General features: G+C 33.9%; 1 protein-coding gene across 1 annotated transcript in view; it reads left to right on the forward strand.

The window, feature by feature from the left end:
• Positions 1-13819, forward strand: part of SLC2A13 (solute carrier family 2 member 13) — a 427342-nt gene that overhangs the window by 335396 nt on the left and 78127 nt on the right. The window contains exon 7 of the mRNA XM_079938390.1: positions 2898-3023. Within this exon, the coding sequence (XP_079794516.1) occupies positions 2898-3023 (126 nt within the window). The remainder of the gene's footprint in view (positions 1-2897; positions 3024-13819) is intronic.

Here is a 13819-nt window from a genome sequence, read left to right on the forward strand (position 1 = left end):
GAAAGCCCAGATAGAGAAGTTGACCTTAGCTGAGAAGAGTGGCTTCTCTTCGTAACTGGAGCATAGAAAAGTAGAATGGTTTATATGTTTGCTATAAGATTATAAATTTCCCATCTTTACTGCTTTCATCTGTTTTCTCTGTAAAGCTGAAGTTGAGGTCATTTGCAGAGAGTAAAGGGAAATGGAGCACTGGAGATTTGAGCAATAGTTTTTGTGTAGAATGGTTAAAATAGTCCTCCTATAGAGTTGACTAGAGAAAACTATTGAGACTTTCAGGCTGTTGAGGATCTTTTTGAGGCTGGTAGTAGTGTGTTACAGAGGAACTACTGATCTGCCGTGTTGTGTAATTCCTTCAGCTGCATTTGGTTAGGTGGGTGAAGGCACAGAAAAGGCTAATGTTTGTGTTCATATATAGCTAGATGGGTGAAATGAGAAGATAAATAGGCAGGGAAATTTAAGATGTTGAAATGATGGGTCATGGTCAATAAGCTAGTTAAGGACAGAACTAAAGAAAGGAAAAAGCTAAGGAATAGGGAGCAAATAGATCACTTAACTGGAGGTCACCAGGAGGTCTAATATACAAATCGGCTTCATGAGGGCAGAGAAACTGTTTTGTTTGCTAATGAGTCCCAGCCCCTGGAATAGTGCCTGGCACAGAGTAAGTGTAAAATATTTGTATTTGTTGAATGAATGATCATGACAGAGCAGGGATCATTTAGGAAGAAAGCTGGAAGAATGGAAGGTTGTGGTCAGAGTTGGATGCTTGAATGGTGATAGAGAGGCGGAGCATTATGGGTAACACCTTGTATGTCTGACATGCACATACAGTAGGTTCTTGGTAACTATTAGCCTTAATCATTAAGTTTTTTGGCCTTTTATAGGAAATAAGTATTTTTTGAGAAATTAAGTAGAAAGTAATTTCTCTACAAATGGATGAATTGACATTTCCCAAATAAGTATCATTTAAAGCCATTGAAACAATCAAAGTTGTTAATTCTACCTCATATGGGCAGAATAAAAAAAAAATAAATAAATAAACAAACAAAATACTAGTAGGAATGATCTTCCTTTCCAAATTAGCCTAGTCTAGTTCTCAAAGCCAGAAGCTCGGAGTACTTCTTATGCTTTCTATTGTTTTATTTTGCTTATCACAAGTGTGGGAAATTTTAGATTCACAATACTGTATCACCTTTCTAAAGTGTATTGATCTTTCGGTAGTCTTTGAAAGACCTCTTTTTTTGCTTTTAGAATAAGGTTGAAGTCTCATTAAAAATAGACTATTTGCAAAGGAAAGGTTTACAGACAGAGACTGAAATGGCAATAATCTAATGTTTAAACAACGCCAGTTTTTTTCCATTTAGCTAAATGTATCAAAGAAGTACTTTGGTTTTGAGGATTCACGTCTTCTTTGGCTAACTTGTGGTAATTCTTACCCTGCTTCTCTCCCACACCCCACTGTGTAATTACTTGTACACAGTAGATATTAATAAGTCTGTATTGACTGTTCTTTAATTATGTATGGAGTTCGTTCAGGTTTTTTCTGTGAGATGTTATGGGAAAACCCGAATGAACTTTTTGGCCAACCCAAGAACAAGCAGTTCTCTGAAATGCCCTTCTCTGTACCTCTTTGCTGGGTAAATTTCTCTTATGATCCAGTTCAAATATCGTCTCTGAAATTATCCCCCACTCTTACAGGCAAATAATCAGGCCTCTGTCCTTAGAGTAGTTCTTTACTGTTTTCTATCATATTACCATTATTTACTGGTGTAGCTATTTCTCATCGTTGCCTTTTATCTATCAAGGAGCAGGGAATTTAGCTTATTCATCTTAGGATCTCCATACCTGTGTGTGCCTGCTATGTATAAAGTGCTCCAGGTTTGTCTGGCAAATAGTATGACAGTGAGAAAACTCATTCTACAAGAACGCTGTAGGCTTATGTTGGAAAACCCTGCCCTCTAAAGGATTTTGCCTCTTTAAAATTTTCCTGCATTTAGGATACTGCTGTTAGGTGAGCAATGATTAATTGATTATGGCTCTGTAATCCAATCAGTGGATGTAATTAACTTAGAGACATGTTAGCCTTTTTCCCTACACCAACTTTTTTTTTCTTTTCTCTTTAAAAAAAAATTTTAGGGACTTCCCTGGTGGTCCAGTGGTTAAGACTCTGTGCTCCCAGTGCAGGGTCCTGGGTTTGATCCCTGGTCGGGGAACTGAGATCCCACATGCCACATGGTGCAGCCTAAAAAATAAAAAAAAAATTATACAATTTTGAAAGGTTACAGCTTCTTTTAATTAAGCATACAACATAGTTGATTTTCAATATATATTTATTAAAAATACAGATGTCCACCAAGATGTTAACAGTGACCATTATTTGGGTGGTGGCATTTTTATTTTTTAACTTTTTTCTCTAGATATAATTTTTTTCATTCTTTGAATTTTCTATTTCATGATATATATTAGGGGAAAATTCCGTTTTTTAGAAGATATGGTACATGATGGAGACATTTAAGAGAAATAAATGCTTTGGTACAGTTTGGAACCAGGCAGCTGGTTCAAAATGGACCAGTCCATGCTCCAGTAACAAATCTCAGTGGCTTAGGAAAACAAAAGTATATTTGCTGTAGATAGACAGGGGTTCTTCTACATCCAATATTGCACATCCAATCCTCCATCTCAAAGTAGTTTCCAAAGTTGCTGCAACCAGAGGAGGGAGAGATGGAAGAGACCAGCCAGCTCTCACCTGCCTCAGCACATGTCATTTGCCATGACCAAAACAAGTGCCATGGCCCCAAGCTTACTACAAAGTAAAGTGGAAAATGCAGGGGAGCACATATGGTGTACTGACTGAGCAGCAGTTGTCTCTGAACATGACTACAACTTGTTTCATTTTACAGTTACTGTAATGAATGTATGTTGGATCCAGACTGCGGTTTCTGCTATAAGATGAATAAATCAGCCGTCAGTGACTCCTCCTGTGTTCCAGTTAATAAAGCATCTACAAACGAGGCAGCCTGGGGCAGGTATGTAGCTCAGTATATACCATAAGAATATACAATAAAATTTCAGAATGAGTCTTATTTTTAAACTTACAGAATGACTGCAGTTACAGTCAATGACTCTACTTCTTTTAAATTGGTCTTCTTTTAAAGAATCTTTGAAACTGGTCTTTATAAGTACATTACTTTGCAGCATATTCTGATGAGTGTGGGTAGACAACATTGCAACTGTATGTTTCACAAACTTAGAATATAAACTCTAGCCTAGACTTCAGGAAATCCAAATTTCAGACCCAGCGTTGTCCTAATAAGCTACATGACTTTGGATCTTGAGGCAGGTATTTCTAAATATTGCCAAGGCAGTTTCTCCTGCTGGGTATTTTTAAATTATACTAATAATTTCCAAACTCCCAAACTTAAGTGAAAGACAGAAAATTGTCAAGTCAAAATGAATTATTATCACTTTAAATTCTTTTATTCTTTTAGTACTTTCCTGGAAGTCAGAGAAATTAAACAAAATAAGGATAAAGTTGGTAATTATAGGCAAGTATGAGAAAGTATAAACCTTTCTCTTTTTGACAAATCACATTGGTTTATAGTAGGCACATAAAAGAAATATTAGTATAGAACAAATATGAACTAATATTCATATTCATGGACACAAAAACATGTAAGTATTATTTGACATGGCTTTAACCTCTTTTATGTTTTAAATTCTCATAAAAAGAATAGTATCCTCTCATTCTGTCTCCTAATACTGATGAAGGCAATGAAATCTGTAATAAAGTGCTTGTATCTCCTAGGAGCCACGAAGTATAATATATCATTATTAATCATTATGCTGTTGTCATTAATCATTTTATTAGGGAATTACTCCAAAGAAGTAGAAATAAATTATATGGTAGTTGAGTGAAAATCCAGACCACATTTTAAATACACTGATTAAAAAGAAATATGTAAAAGAAATGCAATTATTACTTAAAATGAAAATATGAAAGAGCTTCTTTTAAAACACCCAGCACATACTTTTCATCAGTCAAGCTTTATTAGAAAGTTAATTGATTAAATATTTTTAGATGTAATAGTTTACAGCTTTAATCCTTATGATTTTTTTCAATAGAAAAAACCTGAAAGTTACCAGTCAAGAATTATGAACATTATGAAATCTGTGTATGTAGTTTCCTGTATTTCATGGAATTAACTTACAAACTTAAGAGAAATGTCTACTGATGGTAAGGGGACGCTAAAATTAGATGTTTCTCTCTTCCTCAGTAGAAGGTCTAGAGGTCAGAGGTCTCAAAATAAGAGTCTTGTTCTTTTTGCAAATAACAAATTGTACAACTTTTTAATAGAAATGTGTATTACTTCTTTTATTTCAACTTATTCTTAGATTTTATTTATATTTTTGTACCATTATTCCTTGGTTACACACACTACTAGAGAAAAGTGAAAACAGATAATACCCAAGTAGGAAAAATACAAAGAACTAAACAAAATATACAAAGAACTTTCATGTTTGTGGACTATTATTAGAATAACCTCAAATTCTTTACTGCCCGTCCCCCCCGAAAAAAAAAACTGGTTTTCTCACTCTTCTCTGTGCTGAGCAACAACCCTCCTCCTAGCTTGCCCACTGTGGTGGCTTGCCTCAATCTGTTCTAGAAAGAAAGCAAAAAATGCAGGATATGTTAACCATGAAAAATTCCTACAACAGATTTTCCATTTGTAGGTAAAATAGCATTCACTATATTTTTGTTTATTAGTTGGTTGACAGATTTTATGCAGTTACCTAGGATGGAATTTTCAGGGTAAAATCTACCATTACCTTGGATTCATATTTGAGATATACTATTTCTAGATGTTCTAGAGTCAAGTATTGAGGCAATTCATAGACAGAAGCTAAGATCTCTAATCGTAGCTGTTTCCTGAGAAGACACCAGGTAAAATGATAATACCATTCATGATGGGGATAGTATGCTGATTTTGATGTACTCTGAATTATCTCAACATAATGAAAACCATTTGTCCATATAATCAACTATAATTAGTTGGAAACAAAACTTTAAGTCAATCAGCATGCTTTTCTATATCTATGTAGTTATATTTCAATCAAAAGTTTTTTTTAATCATTTAGTTCTCAAAAGAGATATACAAATGACCAAGCACATGAAAAACTGTTCAGCATCACTAATCATTAGGGAAATGCAAGTCAAAACTATAATGAGATATTACCTCAGACCCCTTAGGATAAAAAACAACAACAAAAACAAAACAACAATTGTTGTGAAGCATGTGGAAAAATTAGAAACTGTATGCACTGTGGATAGGAATGTAAAATGGTGCAACCAGTCTGGAAAACAGTATTTTAAGACAGAATTATATATCATTTAACAATTCCATTTCTGGGTATATGTCCAAAAGAATTGAAAGCAAGGTCTTAAAGTTATATTTGAGTACCCATGTTCATAGCAGCATTATTCACAATAGCTAAAAGATGGAAGCAACTCGAGTGTCATTTGACGGATGAATGGATAAACAAACTCTATATACAAACAATGATATATTATTCATATTTAAAGGAAAGAAATTCTGGCTACTACAACATGAATGAACCTTGAAGACATGATGATAAGTGAAATGAACAAATACCATATGACTCCACTAATATGAGGTACCTAGAGTAGTCAGGTTTATAGAGACAGGAAGAAGAATGGTGGTTGCCATAGGCAGGGGCAAGAAGGAAATAGGGAGTTTGTTTAATGGGTATAGAGTTTCAGTTTTGGAAATGCAATGAGTTTTGGAGGTTGCTTGCACACTAAGGTGAATATGCTTTAACACTACTGAACTGTGCAATAAAAAATGATTAAAATTTAAAATGGTTACTTAAAATGGTAAATTTTATGTAATGCGTACTTTACAATTAAAACTTTTAAAAAGGAAAATCCATGTTAAAATCATTTAACATACTTCTAGAAAATATAGTATACTTAGCTGATAGAAAACCTCCTCCTGTCCATCATCCTCGGTACCTCCTACATGCATCCCACACACAGGCAAATACAGGTTTAATGCACAGCTGAACTTGAGAGAAATGCCCACGTGCCACCAATGAGAATGAGAGCAGTGAGCCCATGTGGAAACCCAGCAGCCCATGGGAATATCAGAACAGAAGCCAGCCTAAAGGGTGAGAGGCTAGTGTTTTAGGTGCTGAGAAGACAAAGGTGCATGTCTTGACTCTGGAGCTATGATGGGCTACCTAGGCTCTGAAACAGAGACAAGAAAATGTTGGCCTAGGCTAGGCAAGCTGCTAAATTCTCTGTGGCCCACTTGGGACCTTGAATAGAAATAGCGTCACACATGAGAAAGCAAAACCAGGAGCATTTACTGTGGGGAAATATGGCTTATAATTTCACACTGCCTTTGTGAAGGGGGAACCATAGGAGAAACATGAAGAGTGAAAAAGTGGGTCCCAAACTGGAGACATCTATAGAGCTAACTCAGAAAGAAACATGCAATTGTCAGAATCCAGGACACATGAGACTTCCATGGAAAGCAAATATGAGATAGTCAAAAATTTTAAACTACATCAATTTATGAAGAAAAGAAAGCCACCAAGTGTGACAGATGGAAGAATGAATACCGAAAGAAACTTGTATTACCAAAAAAAAAAAAAAATTAAGAGACGTTAATATGTTTAAAAGAAAAAAAGGAAATAGTATAATTTTTTCGATTATACTGAAAGCTGCACACTTATGATTTGTGCGGTATATGGGTATGTATGTGTGTGTGTATATATATACACATATATATACATATATAACAAATGTTATACTTAGGTAAATTTTGTAAAAAAAAAAAAAAAAAAAAAACTTGGAAAGCTGAACTTCTAGATAAATAACATAGAATGTGGTATGGGAACTTTGGGGGGAAAAAAAAAGCCCTCTATATTCTTTGGTTTGTTTTCAGAAGGAAATGGAGATTATAATTAGTTTGCAACTTGTTAAATATAGGTGTTAAAAATATAAGTATAATCTCTTAAAAATATATACTAGTACAGAGAGAAAAAAGAGAATGAATCAAACTAATAAAGACAGGAAAAGGGGAAGATTACAGGAAAAAAACATGGTTAAGAGAAACCACCAAAAGAAAAAAAAAACAGCAAAATTAGTTACATGTAAATGTACCTGTTATTAAAGTGAAAATAACTCAATTAAACATACCTATTAAAGACAAAGTTCCTCGCACTAGATTTTTTTAATGCAGTTATTTGCAGTTTACAAGAGACAGTCATTGAAAGACTGGAAATAAAGGAGTGGAAAAAATTAGATAAGTGCTCAATCAAGAAGACAAAAAATAGCAGAGGTTAGAGAATTTGGAAAACTTAATAACAAGCTTGATGTAAGAGTTAAATAATGAACCTAACACATAGAGAACTTCATTCTTTTCAAGCAAACATAAAACACTTATGAAGATTTACCATATTCAAGCACAAAGAATAAATTTATATAAATGTAAATTCCAATAAGTTCTAAGTAAATCCAGATAATCAGTATTGTGCAAAATGTCTTTTCAGTGATAACACTGCAAAGCAATAGAAAGATATTTATCACGTCTTTTACTTTAGTCTGTAAACTTAAAAAAAAAAACTTCAAATTAATTAATGAATTAAGAAGGAATCATAATGGAAACCAGGACACTGAAATTAGTAACGGACAAGATCCACAAGAAGTGAGAGCTAGAATACAGAGTTAGTCTGTAGAGTAAGCAGAGGATGGAAATTAAAAGACAAGAGGAAAAAATAATGCAAAGCAAAGAAATACTAGAGAAGATCCAAAAACAAAAGTTGGTTCTTAGAGAAGACAAATTTAATGGAGAAAACTCTGGCAATACTGGTTAAGAAGAGAGAGAAGGCACAGACAGTATTTAGAATGAGAAAAAAGGGCATATAAAGATAGTAAAGATTTTTAAATTCATAAGAGAATATTATGAATAATGCTGTCCAGTGCATTTGGAAACAGATAAAATAGTTTCCTAGAAAAAACATAACTTTCCAGAACCAGCTTGATACCTCTGTGAAGTGTGATTTTTATTCCCATTGTACAGATGAAGACAGTGAGGCTTAGAGGGTCTGAATTACTTTCTCAAAGTCAAAAAGCCAGTAAGTCCATTGCTTTTAGGGAAGCAACAATTGGGTAGAAGAAAGATGCACATTTTTGAGTTGGCTTCAAATTTGAGCTTTTATCATTTCCCTCATCATTGGCACTGGGACAGTTTGGGCCTCTCTGAGCCCCAGTCTTCATCTGTAAAACGGGAATAATATAATTGCTGTGTTGAACAATATTGTTTTTTATTTGTTTTTATTGAAGTATAGTTGATTTACAATATTGTGTTAGTTTAAGATGTATAGCACAGTGATTCAGTTATTTTTTTCAGGTAATATTCCATTATAGGTTATTCAAGATATTGAATATAATTCCCTGTGCTATACAGTAAATCCTTGTTGCTTGTCTATTTTATGTATAGCAGTTTGTGTCTGTTAATCCCATACTCCTAATATACAATATAACATACAATATTCCATTGTGTGTATGTATATATATATATGCGTGTGTATGTGTATATATATATATGTCTATACACACACACACACACACACACACACACACACACACCCCCACATCTTCTCTATCCATTCATCTGTCAATGGACATTTAGGTTGCATCTGTGTCTTAGCTATTATGAATAGTGCTGCTATGAACACTGGAGTACATATATCTTTTCAAATTAGAGTTTTCATTTTTTCTGGATATGTACCCAGGAGTGGGATTGCTTGATCACGTGGTAGCTCTATTTTTAGTTTTTTAAGGAACCTCCATACTGTTTTCCAAAGTGGCTGCACCAATTTACATTCCCACCAACATTTGAGGGTTCCCTTTTATCCACAGCAGTATGGTTTTTATGAACTTAAAATGAGTATTTCTGAAGAAACTCATAAAAATGTAATGTTCTGCACACATATAAGTAGTAAATATCCTGTAACAATTTTTATTTTTCTTACATTTGTCAATAACACATTTTCTAGACTAGAATAAGCACTTCCTAACAGATAAGTGCATTAGAATACTTTCTATTTATTTATCTGTGTCTATTCATGCACCTCCATCTCTCCTGGCTTTCTATACACACAAAAACAAAAATAATCTATTCTGGTACTTCAAATATTCTGACTCTTTAAAAGTATTGTTAATTAGGGATACTTTCTTAATGTGCTGATTCAGTATTTGCTTCCTATAATACAACATTTTCGCTCTGTAATTAGGCACACCAAAATAGCCAGATAGATCCTTATTTGGCAATTCATTGTTCTAACTTGCACTGAATGTCTGGTTTATTGTATTCATTCAGCAGATATTTTTCTCAAATCTGCACTCTGATACAACACCCAGCCTGTCTTCCCAGCTACCCACACAGAAGTCTAGTCAATCGAAACCCCCTGCTATCACCCTAATATCCATTATGATTTCTGATCGCTTTGCCTTTCCTCATGCTGTGTTTTCTGCCTAGGATTTACCCTCCTTCTCCCTCTTTTGAATCTCTGACTCTGACTTCTAAGCATTATTTTTTGCCCAGATCAGGTATCACTTTTTCCTTGCAATCTCTCTGATTAGCCCCAGAGAACAATGCTTATTATATCCCCTGTTGTCCCCTCTAGCACTTACCTGTATTACTTATAATTATACTGTCTTATGTGATAGTGATTTGAGTTTGGATGTATCTTCTCTTTTAGATTATAAATTCCAATGTCTGTATCCTGCAGTATTTTAAATTCCTCAGTGCCTTACCATTCAGTCAATAATCATTAAATAACAAAAATGGAAAAGTCTGCCATCACCAGAAAATATATAAGGGTTTGAAAGTAACAAAGTTACAAATGAGAGGATATGATGTTCCCATTATTTCATTTTAGTGATATCTTCTACATTCATTCTAAAGGAAAAATGAGAATGATGTGATTTTTAATAAACAATGTTAAATGTTTACCTGGTACTCATTAAAACACTAAGAAAGTTTAAAAAATAAAAATTAACCATGTACTCCAAATATGCATACTGCATATTGCTTGTAGTCATACTACATGAAAAATACTTTTTAATAATTATTGGAAGAAGTATTCAGCAAATTTCCTCCAAACATTCATTGGTATGCTAGGGAAGCAATATATCTATGGTGACAGTATAAGATCAGGTGTATTACAGAAGTAGGCCAAATAGCAAAAAGGGGATTTTCCCTTTATCACCTCTTCTTTTTTAATTTTTAAAGACATATATCGGTTTTGCATTTAGAAAAAGGAATTTATTTTATCATTAACAAACTATATCAGTATCTTAATTATTCATGTACAAGATTGATATTTTTGTTAGTTATTCATATTAGGGATTTAAAATCCTCAAGCTCTGCTACTAAACTAATAACAGTATAGTTCAAAATTAATTTTTGCTAGCATATATTTTATCTATAGAGAGAAGTAACAGAGAATATAACAGGATACTTTTAATCAATTTTGCTTTTTTAAATTTTTATAATTTTTATTTTTTTGAGGTAGAGTTGATTTGTAATCTTTCAGGTATAGAGAAAAGTGATTCAATTGTACATATATATATTCTTTTTCAGATTCTTTTCTGTTATAGGTTATTACAAGATACTGAATATAGTTCCCTGTGCTATATAGTAGGTCCTTATTGTTTATCTATTTTATATATAGTAGTCTGTATCTGTTAATCCCAAGTTCCCCTTTGGTAGCCATAAATTTGTTTTCTACATCTGTGAGTCTCTTTCTGTTTCGTAAATATGTTCATTTGTATCACTTCTTTAGATTCCACATAAAAGTGATATGATTTTTGTCTTTCTGTGTCTGACATACTTCACTTACTCTGATAATCTCTAGGTCCATCCATGAAGCTGCAAATGGCATTATTTCACTCTTTTTTATGGCTGAGTAGTATTCTATTGCGTATATATACCACATCTTCTTTATCCATTCATCTGTCAATGGATATTTAGTTTGCTTCCTTGTCTTGGCTATTGTAAATAGTGCTGCTGTGAACACTGGGGTGCATTTATCTTTTCAATTTAGAGTTATCTTTGGATATACTCCCAGGAGTGGGATTGCTGGATCATATGGCAACTCTATTTTTAGTTTTTTAAGGAACCTCCGTACTGTTCTCCATAATGGTTGCACCAGTTTACATTCCCACTAACAATGTAGGAGGGTTTCCTTTTCTCCACACCCTCTCAGAGCATTTATTGTTTGTAGACTTTTTAATGATGGCCATTCTGACTGGTGTGAGGTCGTACCTCATTCTGGTTTGATTTGCATTTCTCTAATAATTAGCAATGTTGAGCATCTTTTCATGTGCCTGTTGTCCATCTGTATGTCTTCTATGTAGAAATGTCTGTTTAGGTCTACTTCCTATTTTTTGATTGGGTTGTTTGTTTTTTGATATTGAGCTGCATGAGCTGTTTGTATATTTTGGAAATTAATCCCATGTCAGTCACATGGTTTGCAAATATTTTCTCCCATTCCATAGATTATCTTTTCGTTTTATTTATAGTTCCCTTTACTGTGCAAAAGCTTTTAAATTTAATTACGTCCCATTTGTTTATTTTTGGTTTTGTTTCCATTACTCTAGGAGACAGAGCCAAAAAAATATTGCTGCAATTTATGTCAAAGAGTGTCCTGCCTATGTTTTCCTCTAGGAGTTTTATAGTATCCTGTCTTACATTTAGGTCCTTAATCTATTTTGAGTTTATTTTTGTATATGGTATTAGAGAATGTTTTAATTTCATTCTTATACATATAGCTGTCTAGTTTTCCCAGCACCACTTATTGAAGAGACTGCCTTTTCTTTAATGCGTATTTTTGCCTCCTTTGTTGTAGATTAATTGATCATAAGCATGTGGGTGTATTTCTGGGCTTTCTATCCTGTTCCATTCATTGATCTATGTGTCTGTTTTTGTGCCAGTACCATACTGTTTTGATGACTGTAGCTTTGTAGTATAGTCTGAAGTCGGGGGGTGTGATTCCTCTAACTCCATTCTTCTTTCTCAAGATTGTTTTGGCTATTCGGTGTCTTTTGTGTTTCCATAAAATTTTTTAAATTTTTTGTTCCTGTTCTCTGAAAAATGCCATTGGTAATTTAATAGGGATTACGCTGAACCTGTAGATTGCCTTGGGTAGTATGGTCATTTTAACAATGTTGATTTGTCCAATCCAAGAACACGGTGTATCTTTCCACCTGTTTATGTGGTCTTCAGTATCTTTCATCAGCATTTTATAGTTTTAAGGGTACAGGTCTTTTGCCTCCTTAGGGAGGTTTATTCCTAGCTTTTTGTCTTTCTGATGTGATGGTAAATGGGATTGTTTCCATAGTTTCTCTTTCTGATATTTCATTGTTAGTGTATAGAAATGAAGCAGATTTCTGTATATTAATTTTGTATCCTGAATCTTTTGTATCCTAATTCATTGATGAGCTCTGGTAGTTTTCTGCTGGTGCCTTTAGAATTTTCTATGTATGGTATCATGTCATCTGCAAATAGTGACAGTTTTACATCTTCCTTTTCAATTTGGAGTCCTTTTCTTCTCTGATTGCTATGGCTGAGAGTTCCAAAACTATGTTGAATAAAAGTGATGAGAGTGGACATCCTTGTCTTGTTCCGGATCTTACAGGAGATGCTTTCAGCTCTTCAACATTGACTATGATGTTATCTGTGGGTTTGTCATATATCGCTTTTATTATGTTGATGTATGTTCCCTCTATGCCCACTTTCTGGCGAGTTTTTACCATAAATGGATGTTGAATTTTATCAAAAGCTTTTTCTGCATCTATTTGAGATGATTGTATGGTTTTTATTCATCGTTTTGTTAATGTGGTGTATCACATTGATTGACTTGTGAATATTGAAAAATCCTTGCATCCCTGGGATAAATCCCACTTGATCATGGTGTATGATCCTTTTAATGTATTGTTGCATTTGGTTTGTTAGTATTTTGTTGAGAATTTTTGCATCTATGTTCATCAGTGATATTGGCCTGTAATTTTCTTTTTTATGTGATACCTTTGTCTGGTTTTCATATCAAGGTGATGGTAGCCTCACAATTTTGCTTTTTATTTTTTGTAACTTTTTTTTTATTCTTTCTACAATTTTTTAACATCTTTATTGGATTATAATTGCTTTACAATGGTGTGTTACTTTCTGCGTTATAACAAAGTGAATCAGTTATACATATACATATGTTCCCATATCTCTTCCCTCATGCGTCTCCCTCCCTCCCACCTCCCTATCCCACCCCTCTAGGTGGTCACAAAACACCGAGCTGATCTCCCTGTGCTGTGTGGCTGCTTCACACTAGCTATCTATTTTACGTTTGGTAGTGTATATATGTCCATGCTACTCTCTCACTTTATCACAGTTTACCCTACCCCTCCCCATATCCTCAAGTCCATGCTGTAGTACGTCTCTGTCTTTATTCCCGTCTTACCCCTAGGTACTTAATAACTTTTTTTTTTCTTAGATTCCGTATATATGTGTTAGCATATGGTACTTCTTTTTTGCTTTCTGACTTACTTCACTCTGTATGACAGACTCTGGGTCCATCCACCTCACTACAAATAACTCAATTTCGTTTCTTTTTATGACTGAGTAGTATTCTATTGTATATATGTGCCACATCTTCTTTATTCATTCATCTGTTCAAGGACACTAAGGTTGCTTCCATGTCCTGGCTATTTTAAATAGAGCTTCAATGAATATTTTGGTAC

The sequence above is a fragment of the Stenella coeruleoalba genome, assembly GCF_951394435.1.
Source record: "Stenella coeruleoalba genome assembly, chromosome: 11".
Lineage (NCBI taxonomy): Eukaryota > Metazoa > Chordata > Mammalia > Artiodactyla > Delphinidae > Stenella > Stenella coeruleoalba.